General features: G+C 41.7%; 1 protein-coding gene across 1 annotated transcript in view; it reads left to right on the top strand.

Annotated features, from left to right (window-relative positions):
• Positions 1–280: 280 nt before the first annotated feature.
• Positions 281–12,063, top strand: part of opn4a (opsin 4a (melanopsin)) — a 52,831-nt gene continuing 41,048 nt past the window's right edge. Inside the window, exon 1 of the mRNA XM_069658390.1 lies at positions 281–472. Coding sequence (XP_069514491.1) covers positions 281–472 — 192 coding nt within the window. The remainder of the gene's footprint in view (positions 473–12,063) is intronic.

Genomic DNA, 12,063 nt, shown 5'->3' with positions numbered 1-12,063 from the left:
CAAAATACATGTAAACTCCTTTGAATACAGTTTACCTTTAAGTAGGTAATGCTTCAATAAATGTAGGCTAATTAGTTGTTTATCAGCATTCGGATTTTGAAAATGTGTCACGGGATCAGTTTATGCTCGGGTTCAGTTTAATTCAGTTGTGTTTCATTTAAGTTCCCATTATATTTTGCTGAAACACCTGTGGCTAATCCATAATCAGTCTGTCATGTCGTCTCTCTTACTCTCCTTCAGTCAGAGCGCCTGAGGAGGAGCGAGGAAGAGGAGGAGGAGGATGAACGGCGGGAACAGCGCGCTGCTGCGGTCCGCGCGGCAGAGCATCATCTCGTGCAGCGAGCCGAACTGCACGGCGCGAGGCACGGACACCCTGGCGCTATCAGCAGCATCCGCGTGGAGCGCCAACGGCTCGGCGGTGGATGCGTACCGGCTCGCGGAGCTCCAGCTTCCCGCCTCGGCTGCCCCAACGGTGAGTCACGCTGTTGCTTTTAAAAATGTGTGGAAAATGCTCACTTTTGAAAATAGTTTGAAAACGAACTCCATATGGAAAATCAACCAATTTAATATTTGCCTTCTTGTTTGGCAAGAAATGTAAATGTAGTACGAAGACTAATACTGGAAATACATTAAGAGACGTGTTTATATAATCCCGCAAACATTATGTAGTGACGATTTTTTTTATGTTTAGCTTAATATAATTGATTGTCATGTTTCTCCAGCCGAGTTATTTAAGTCAAACACACTGTAGATGCAGCAGCAACGATTGTGATAACATAATTCGAATGACTTAAAAAGCTTATGTGGTATTTAAATCATACCGAATTGCACAATTAGTCATTCTGACCAGGAAACAATCTGTTTTCATGTTGGATACATCACCTATAATTGCCAGTAAGCAAATAAATATTAAATTCGCTCTTTTTAACATGGAATTTGGTGTGCTCTCCAACAAAAGCATGTGATAATTTCTTATTAGATTTGCCACGGGGCCATACTATACATCATATGACATGTACAGTATCATTGACACATGATATTATTGATTAAATCAAGGCCATTAGGTCATAGGCTATAGGTTCCATATTGATCAGACGAAATGAATCTTGACTGACCTAATTAACTTTGGCAAGGATATCATCAGTTTGTAAACCAGACAGATAAATGATGAAGAGACACTTCACAATATGTTTTTTTTCCCAGCCTGTGATTTTATTTGTGAAAATATATAAACAGAATACTTTTACTCATGAGCTGTGGTTGTGCTCTGGTGTTATTGCGGTGGTATTTTGCGTAATTATGTATCTGATGTACTTTGACAGAGAAGATGAGAGATGTAAGGATAGACATAGAGAGACAGAAGGAGCATAAGGGAGCTCCAGAGGGATGTGCTAACAGCACAGTGTGTCTCTTGGACACATCAGCATGAATGAATGCATGAATGCAACTTTTCTGCTCTGAGGGCTTCACTTGGTTTATCTGACAAACTGCACAAGCTGCCTGCGCCACATGGAAACACTTACATATGACTCTTACCCTCAGCTGCACATGAAAAAAAATGTGTCTGCAGCTACTGCTGTTGTGTGGTATTAAAACACACACACATACATGCACACACAAACACACACAGATAAAGGAGTGCAGGAGTCAGTGCAGAAATGTGTCCTGCGTTATCGCTGTGCTCCACTGACACCTCGGAGCAGCACAGACGTCACGCTTCACACCTAAAAGGTCGACTTTATTTTCCCCTCCAGTGGTGAGGCGGCCGAACAAGCCCGCAGGATGTTCAGATGATCGGTGGAGGACTGATAACACAGCTGTCTCCACATTTCCTGCTTTCCTCATGATCACAATGTGTGTCTGGTATCGATTGTTGCTGCCTGTTGTTGAACAAACATGTATTGGCGTCTGTATACAGAGCGTCCATCCATGCATCTGCAAATGTTGTATCGATCTGTCTCTGGTATTTGTGTGGTTGCATAAAGATGTTCTAGCTTCCACTGCATGTTAAACGACAGACAGAAACCTCCATCAGTCACATCAGACTTCATGCAGCTTCTTTGAACTTTGATATCAACTGGTTTTAATGCATGGCCGGAGCTTTGTCTTTGACTACTCTTTGAGCTAATTCAATGAAAGTAAAAATGAAGTAAATCACTGACTTATACAGGAACACGTGGTTAATGTAAAATGGTCACATTTGCGATCGTTTTGGGTTAAAATACGTACTTGCCAAAAGTATGCTTTGTCCGTAACTTCAGTATAAATCAAAAACAACTCAATGTAGACTTTTGGTGAAGTCTCACCTTTAGTTCATCTACCCTAACTCCCTCCCTACACTCCCTCCTTTGCTTCAGCCATAACTACTGCCGCCACTAGAGGTAGCCAGCTAACAATAAACATATTGATTGTAATAAGTTGCTTGCACAGACAACCCTATTTTTGTGAGGACAGTGTGAAATGTGTTGAACATGCGCTACTCAATACTCTACATTAATACAAGGTCTGCACTGAAGTACAATTTTGAGGTACTTTAATATTTCCATTTTCTGCTATTTAACTCCACAACATTACACTACATATATTTTGCCATTAAATTCTACTTCAACTCTACTCTCTTCTATATAACTGTAAATTCTACTTTATTTCAAAGCCAGGGCTACTTTGCAGATTGATGTCAGTTATGAAAAACCATCCAATGAATGATTATGAATTATTAGAGATTAAACTACCAAGAAGTTAATTAACAATATGTAATACAGTATGATTCCACTTCTTGTTGATTTTTTACCAGATACAGAAAAAAAAAAATTAAATTGTAAAGCAAATTCAGAGGCAGGCAAAGAGGCAGAGCGCAAACGAGCTGAAGCCTATGGCTGAGGACTATGGGCGGGCTGCATTTATCAGCCAGCTATGGCTATGAAGCTAGGCTACATGGTCCTCAGCGTAGCTAGCAGTTATTAGCCATAGACTGTATAAATGGCCGTGGTAGAGTCGGTTGTCTTGCAATTTGAAGGTTGGAGGTTCGATCCCCAGCTGCCTCAGGCTACATGTCGAAGTGTCCTTGGGCAAGACACTGAACCCCAAATTGCTCCGGGTATGAATGTGATATCTGATTGACAGTTGGGCACTTTACGTAGCAGCCTCTGCCATCAGTGTATAAATGTGTGTGAATGGGTGAATGTGACATGTAGTGTAAAAGCAGCTTTGAGTGGTTGCAAAGACTAGAAAAGCGCTATATGAGTACAGTCCATTTACCATAAATAATGAATGAGCTAGTTTAACTTTCCCAGGAGGAGATTCTTTTTGTGACGGTGACTGACTGCAGGTGTTTAGTTATCAGACTAAAGAAGTAGTGGACTCGCTGCTCGCTCGCCCTGTGCACTAGTTAGACTTAGATTAGACTTAAATTAAAGGGCATTAAAAACAAGAGAGCATCATCTGTGATCGGACAGTAAGTTGATCGACAGGTTTTGTTTTGACAGACAAGTTTGAATTAATTGAAGAGCTCTCCCCTCAGCTGCAGCATGTATGTGACAGAAAGGCAGCGCTGTCCCCACCTTGCAGGTGCTGATTGAGCTCAGATTTTGTGCCAGTGGGGCCTTTCAGAACAGACAGAGGAAGACATAAATAATCAAGCATACCGTTGTCAGATGTACACTTATCATATTTCCACATTTCACTATCTGTAAAATGTATTTTACTTTACTTTTTGTTATCCATATCTTCTGTCGATCATGACAGAAGAAGTGTGTCACGAGACCAGGCGCAGCTACGACCGGTGTCAGTTAGACTTGCTGCACTCGGTATAAATTCAACAAGACATTCAACAATCAACAAGTCGGTTATAGCTAAGTCGGACGTAAAAGATAAGACCTATTTTTTTTACGCCCAGCTGGTGCACAGTGCTAACCGCTGCACCACCGTGCAGCGGTTAGCGCTATTGCTAGAAGCTTGCTAGAAGCAGCTAGAAGGTCACTGGTTCAAACCCCGGTCTGGGCAAGGTGGGCCTTTCTGTGCGGAGTTTGCATGTTCTCCTCGTGCATACGTGGGTTCCCTCCGGGGTCTCCGGCTTCCTCCCACAGTCCAAAGACATGCTTGTAAGGTTTATTGGTGACTCTAAATTGCCCATAGGTGTGGGTGTGAGTGCGAAAGGTTGTCTGTCTCTATGTGTCAGCCCTGTGCTTGACTGGCGATCAGTCCAGGGTGTACCCCACCCTTCGCCCAGTGACAGCTGGAATAGGCTCCAGCCCCCCGCGACCCTGAACAGGAAAAGCGGTATAGATAATGGTGCACTCGCCCCTTAGCTTCCTGGCTAATAGCTGAGTTGAAGCAGTAGTATTACTGGAGTGATAATGTTTGTATTGCAGGTGTAACCAGGGAAACAGGGTTACAGTTTGTTAAAGACTTCATGTTTTGGTTAAGTTAAGTTGTCTTGGTATTTAATTGCATAATGCCCTTTGCTCTGTCCATAATGAGGAATTTATGGACACGTTGTTGGGCATTATCCCTTACATCACATGAAGAGTTTCTATGTTGTTTAGGCCAACAGAGCTAACAGAACAACCCTTGCAGTTCCATTTTGTGCTGCATTCTGGCTCAAATTTTGCATCAAACTAAGACTTAACTGGGTTCTTTACCTGAATTTGGTGCATCTTCTAGAGGCAGAATGCAATTCGAATTGCTTTGGTCATTTCACTGTGTCTTTGGGAGTTGGGTGGACAGGGTGTCCTGCTGTACATCGTCGCTGTTATGGATGTCTGACTTGACGCTGGACAAGGACGGGGAGTAGCGACGTTATTCCTCTTGGCCTTCCTACACTCAGGTTTCATGCACTCTTTGCATATGACTTTTTCTTGCTCAACATCACTTACCCTGAATCCGAAATACCACCAAACAACCGATGACGAGCCGTTTTGGGGGACCAGCTCTTCTGTCTTCTGTTCCAGACATTTGACTTTTGTTTCTCCTGACGTCTCTGTCTTCCATTATAAACCGCCGCTGAGAGGTAAGTGCTCATGACATGACGTGCCAGCTCCCCCAAAAGTGAATCCAAAACCTCTCCATCGCCCCCTGGGGAGAGTGGCTGTTGGGGAGCGCTTGTTTTGATATGCAGCAGAGTTTTCTGTGGGCAGAGCACGCATTACAATCGTCAATATCGCTGTCACTCATGTTTATTTAATCGTGGGAAGTCAAAATCGTGATCAGGATTAATATTCGCTTAATTGTGCAGCCCTACCCTTATATTTGGTTGTTATTTGGATCTGTGTTTCACCTTCAAACCCCACTTACTCTGTTTGTTGTTTTTCTGCTCCTTCAGTGTTTTAGTTATCTGAGCAGGTGCACACATTTATTTGGAAGATGTATTGTGGCAGACGAGTGTTTCAGTTGATTTGTTCACTTTTATTGACCAACAGCTGGAAAATTCACGCTATCCACGGGGATCATTTAAATGATTCTATTGATAAAAAAGGCTTTCCTCCACAAATAAACAACCAGCAGCCTCTGCTACACCCTCTGGAAGCCTCTGGGCCCGTGCTGCTGCGACATTAAAGCTGTGTTGGTATTCTGCTGGCAGGTTGGTATTTACTCAGACGCTCGTGGTTCAAAGTCACGACTCGGTTGCTTCCATCTGTCACACAGACAGACGCAGATAAGAGGCTCAGTTCAGAGATGGAGGGAGTCACCTTCCTCTTTGTGTCCATCCAGCTGCTCCTTTCCCTCCACCTCTCTGTTTCTCCTGCCAGACACAGTTCAGGATTAAAGGGTCACATTTAACCCATGTCATCCATTCCCTCTAATGGCATCCATACAGATAGTGTTTCTGTCTCCACCACTGTGGAAATGACCAGTCGATAAGCCCCACCCCATTTTCATGTGATAATGTAGACTGATTTACTATTGAATTTTGTAGCATTAGCATGGCAAACTCTCAACTCAACAATCTCTATTGAAAAAAAAAAATCTTTCTGCTGCCCAGACTTTTAACCATAAGGTCTTTTTTTACCGTCTCATTTCCGTGTCTAGTTTTAATAGCTGCTTGTTCAGGGAAACGCTCCATCACTGTTGGAAATCTCAATTTACAAGCAGTTAAGTGCGTGTTTTATGAGTAATTAAGTATTTTACTGTTTGTATTTAATATGGGAAATTCTGCTGTCCACACCTGGTCTCTTGTATCAGAAACTAACAGTGTTGTTGTTTACTTCTGCACAACTGGAGCAGGAAGACTCACAGACTAAATGCACCAGATAGTGAAGGCTACGAGGGATGGGAGAGACTAATGAGGGCACAGCAGACAGTCACACAGGCGAGAAAGACACACGGACAGGAAGTGAAAGTAACTGACACAAGGGTGACACAAGACAACGTAATCCGCCGTCTAGATTAAATTTTTTAGGTAATTCCCTTGACTCTGTGCCACGAAAGTGGTTCAGCGTTTAGATTTCCCAACTTCCTCGAATGCATCAGAAATGATGGATCCGATCTCCATTGAACAAATGAGCTTTAAAAGTAGTTTTCTTCTCCCCCTGAGGACAGACCAGACAAAGCCTCATTTTTACTTTTTACTAATCTGCGTCATGATGTTGTTATTTCGGCAAATTTAAGACCCGTTAATTAAAAGTAAATCACAAGTTTCTTTTTCGGGTTCATACCGCTGAAGTAAGCCAGAGTGAAGCCTCTGTGTAGCTTAGTATTTATAGTGAAACTGAGACCAGAAACAGATGAACGGGCGCTGCACTGGGGGATTTAATGAACCAAGAACTTACGCTTTTTATTTTGACATGTCTGGGGGGAGGGCAAATTTCACTTCACTTTTGATCTGAACACACGGTTGCTTCCCAAGCTGCCAGGACTGTAAACAATGCCTTGACGGAAGTCTTGGCTGAAAGTCCTTATCACTAAATGCCCAACAGGAATGCCCGACATGTTGTCCCCGTTGTCCCCAGAGGCTATATCGTCGTCAGACTATAGCCAATGAGATTGCAGTTTGGTCAACTCATCTCTGCGTAGAGGTGATGCAACTGAACAAACTGATGATAATAATGTGAAATTATACAGTTACAACATGGCAGTTAGTGATGAATTTACAAGATGTTCAGTTTACTGTCAGAGGAAGAAAGAAACCAGGTTCAGGATCAGTTTGAAATAATGCAACAGATTAATTGTAACTTTTTGTAGGCTAAATTTAAACGAGGAGGCTGAGGCGCCTGCAGGGGGTTGATGGCTGTGAACACATGACATGTATGTCAGCAGACAACTCTCATCTAAACACTGTTTCCTTTAAGCAGCAGTCAGACAAATGTAGGTTAATGTGATGGGTTAATTTCACAGTGAACTGTACAGTGATGGCATTTAAATGACATTTTCTGCTGTCTTTACGTCTTGTACTGGAACAGGAAGTCTCAAGTTATGTAAATAGCTTGATATTTGTGTGTCAGAAAGTGACACAAGTGATGTAAGTCTGAGGCAAATTTACATATGATTTAGTTGATTTCTATTTAAACAATTTAAATCAGTGTTTACATGCTACTGTTGTCACAGGACAGGTTAAGGGAAGATCACCAGATCATCATCTTCAGAGCGGCTCTCTACTGCGAGTCAGGGGGAGTCGACCTGCTGCAGCTTCCTGGCTCATAAAATCCAAAGCCCTGGCCTGGTTTCCATCCAAATATAACACAGAAGTTTGACACGATTCTGAAGGAATTGGCAGAAGAAAAAGAGGATTTATGTGCCTATCCATCCATTTACTGTATATCATGTTAATATAAAGAGGTAAACAGCAGGTGGAGCTAATTCTCCAGTCGGTGCCATTAAAACATGCAGAAGAAGACGCAGTGAGACGACGTCATAAAAAGAGCTCCAGTAAAAGCTCAAAGGATGGAAAAGCACATGTAAAATACAATAAAAACATACTGTTTGTGTTAGTGTGAGGGAGTTGACAGGGTCATCGATCCACACACACTTTATGTTTTCAGCTTGGAAGTGAGAAGTGACATTGAAGACGCACACTTTGCGTATGTCATTGATTGTTTCCATTTCACTTCCTCGCATTTTTCCCAGCTTTCCCCCTGAATTTGCATTTTCCCTCATTTATTTATGTGCAAAAAATAAAATAACGTGGACAGAATTGACCCTTCGCTGAGTCCCGCCCCCCTTGGTTACTGTTGCTACACCTGTCAAGCTTTCGCACCGGCATGAATATAGTATTTTCAACTGTAACAGTGAGAGATGTTCAGAGGGAAACAATAGCAAACTTCTGGAAAAATAGTTCCCAAATATTAGAGAGAAGCAGACGAAAAGGCCGAAAAGACGCATTTAAAAGCTACATGCAGAATACAAATTGTTAGCGGACTGTTGAGAATGAAGAGGACATAAAAATCAGTGATTCATGTTAAGGATCATATACAGGAACAGCAGTGTACTTGCACAGAAGGGTGAGTCAATATATTGTTTTATTGTAAGCTAATGTTTAGTTATGACTCCCTATAACTCTCATTATCTAATATGTTTTAGCCCACTGCTAGCAAAACTAAATTATCCCACTTTTTCCTTTTGTTTAAAGCGTGTCAGGATATTGCTCACATACCGCGGGCTTGATCCATACACTGGATCTTCTAAAGGCACAACAGGAAAGCCCAGAAAAGTCCTGTTAAGTTTGCCACAACAATGGCACAAACCAAAGGGGTGGTAAAATAGAAGCTCAGCTGATATCATCGGTGGTGGTAGCGAAAATTATGACACCCACCTCTAAACTCTCAAGATATCTGCTGTCGGACTTGCAGATTCCACATGTACACTGTTTCAGCATTTCTCGTTGCTATGAAAGCTTGACAGGCCTCCCGTGCCCAATTAAGGTTGCCAACGTAGGATTGCCAGTGGCCTTTTAAGGGAGGGGGCTTAGCGGGTCAGTTGTACGTGATGTAAAACTACAGTGTGGTGTATGGTGCCTTTAACTAGCCAGTGTTACTCGAATTAAACGAAAGTGTTTTATACTTAGCTTAATTTTAGCTATAGTTTCATTTTGTTTGAAAAAGCACTGTACAGTCCACACAGTGAAAACACAACCACAGCGTATTGCACTATGCTAAAGAACCATTACTAGTGGATGGCTTCAATATGGCAATATATCTTCGTCCTGACTTGTGCGATACAATTATTAATACAAATATCGATACTTTAATTTACAAATATAGGGCGCTTTAAACAGATTTCCCTGCGATTTTAACTCACTGCGTCACTACTTCATGAGTCCTCGTGGTGGTGCTTATGACATAATGTGAACGGAAATTTGAAGTTGGCCAAAGAAGAAGTTGACAGCAGGATAGAAGAAGAAGAAGACAATAATGTTGGACAGTTCCGTGCAACAATCAGTCGACATCGTCGACAAAAATTGTTGACAAAAACAAAAAAACAAATTACATTGTTGATAATTAGTTGGTTACGTCATTGCAAATGTTTTTCATGCTGTGCACGCACATAACATTTTCCGGAGTGGAGTTTGCTGAGGGCTGAGCCATCTTGCATCCTTACCCAGTGAGCATTATTCCGCTGACGGACGTTTAAATGGTGACAATGGCCCCCGTACGTTCAACACTGGTTCAAAACGTTTTTTCACGACTATTTGAAGACGTTGATTAAACGTTCATGTTTAGACCTGCTTCAGTCACAAGATTTATCACACATTCACAAACATTCTCACACATATTAACGGCAATTTTCAAGTCTCATAGCGGCTAAAATGATTCTATAAGTGAGCAGTGCATCTCAGTCACCAATGTAAAATATTTTGCGCTATGGGCTTTTGAGCTGGATTAAGGCTCAGGCTAAGGCTACCAAGTTCTGTTCTGAAACACGTTTCCGTCCCGATAAATGAACTAGGTCAGCATCCAGGGGTCATCCTGCCTTCATGGTCAGAGCTGCACAGCCCGGGCCACAGCATGCGCAGTCCTCTTTTTTTCTTCTTCTATGGAGGATGTTCAAAACTGCTCCCTTTACGATGTCTATGAACCTTCTTGTTAACATCAGACAGCCCATAAAGCACTGTGTTTATGATTTTTGTATGAAAAATAAAATAAGTGAAATTCCATCTTTGTGTAGACTGGATTTCACCAACCGCTGTGAATTGATTTTGGAGAAATGCCGCTACCCAGCGAGCAAAAGACAACTATGATCCCCGTTGAAAAGACGTTCAAAACTGGTTCAAAAGTGAAAGTTTTTTTCACCAACTATTTAAAGACGTTGAATTAAATATTCATGTTTAGACCAGATTTCAACAACAATTGCAATGATTACATTTTTCGTCCTGCAATAGCTTTACCCAATATTGTATTCTAAACGGCTGCTTTGCTGCTGTACGTCCAACAGCAAAGTTTCAGCTGTCATGCTTTCACATCACACTCTGTTGTATGCCCCCTCCCCCATCCAATCTGTGGTTAGCTCCCTGTGCTTTCTGTTGTTTAATTTAAACGCTCAACAGCCTAAAACTTAAATGTTGTAAAGACCACGCAGCCAAGGGTATTAGACTAAATAACACACGTGTATAGGGTCTAGCAGCATGTCTGTGATTAATTTTATTCCACACTGTACCACGCTATACGCCAGCATGCTAACGCTATTAGCTAGCTTGCTTGTTGACAAGACTAGCCCATGTTTGTGACATGACTATAAAGTAATGGTGGCAGATTCTGGTTTACTTGATTAATATACAGCATTGAAATTACTTACAATGTATTGTGTTTGCGTAGAGCCTCAATTGTACTCGTCTTCTTACTGCTTTTTACGTGGATGAAGGGCGGCTGGCAAAGTGGCTTAGATGCATCAGCACCAGCTACTGGACTGAGTGTGGGCCAGGATACACATTCTGCATCGAGTCAAAATATTTGCGCATGCGCGGTTCACAGCTTCTTTTTTCAGATGAACTGCTTTGATTAAAATGTCTCGAGACCTTCTAGATGACAGCACAGCCCATAAAGTGCCGTATTAATTTTATATGAAAAATAAAATACATCGAAATTACGTCTTTGCGTAGACCGGATTTAACCCACTGCTCGAAAACAACTTTGGAGAAATGCTTCACAGTAATAATTTACATCCACCTTTCAACCGTAAGGTGAACAAGTTATCATTATTATAAAACAAAAATGTGTTTCTGACACGTTGATGTCGTAACCATATTTTAGCCGTTTGAAAAATGGTTGAAATGAGGTCTTAGACGTTCAACATTGAAATCCTGGTTGGTGCTCACTGGGTACTTTCTCTGCTGGGAGTTACGCATGCAAAACAGCGACAGTGAAGGGACAGGTACATGGCAAAACAGGTGCGGCCGATGCAACACCAGTGTGTACAAAAACTTCTAACGCCTGGGAGCATTTCACCCTCAAAGCTGCAGAAAATGATTGCCTGCAAGATTTGTAAAGCGGATGTCATGTAATGTAATGCTTATCACGGGAGCATGTCGGTAATGCACGAGCATTTGAAGAGAAGGCACGCTGGACTTGTGGATGATGCAGAGTTGGCCAGATGATATAATTAGCTTCTGAACCTGACGCATCTCTCTTTTAAACATCAACTGTGACATTCAACTTAATAGTCCAAAGTTACAGCCGCACTAGGTGATTTTTCTCTCTTTCATGTTTTCAGTCCCTCACCTTAAAACCATTTTCTCTCCTTCTCATCTCTTTTTCTTCCTCCTTTTACTTAGTCGACTATTAAAATAGTCGTTAGTTGCAGCCCTATTGGACAGCGGTTAAAAGTAGTTCAGAGATGCGTCAGCCACTTTCAAATCCACAGTCCTAATTTGTTTTTATGGTTGTTCTACAGTTCTGTAAATTTAATTTACAGACTGAAAACATGTTTATTGTTTCATCTTAGTTTATGTCCAATTCTGTATAAGTGACACCAAACTGAGTGAATAAATGCATTAGTCCTGCACTTTACCTTTTTAAGGGCCTTTTACATAAATTATTGCAGAATCGTATCGTGATATAATCGTAATTATGGGCCACGTATCGCGTATTGTATTGCAAGTTACCCCGTGTATCCCACCCCCATAATGAATAACTG

Source organism: Semicossyphus pulcher, unplaced genomic scaffold (genome assembly GCF_022749685.1).
Source record: "Semicossyphus pulcher isolate SPU_LCO1_2020_fin unplaced genomic scaffold, fSemPul1.0.p SCAF_12, whole genome shotgun sequence".
NCBI classification, from domain to species: Eukaryota; Metazoa; Chordata; class Actinopteri; order Labriformes; family Labridae; genus Semicossyphus; species Semicossyphus pulcher.
This window is presented reverse-complemented; position numbering and strand designations above follow the sequence as displayed.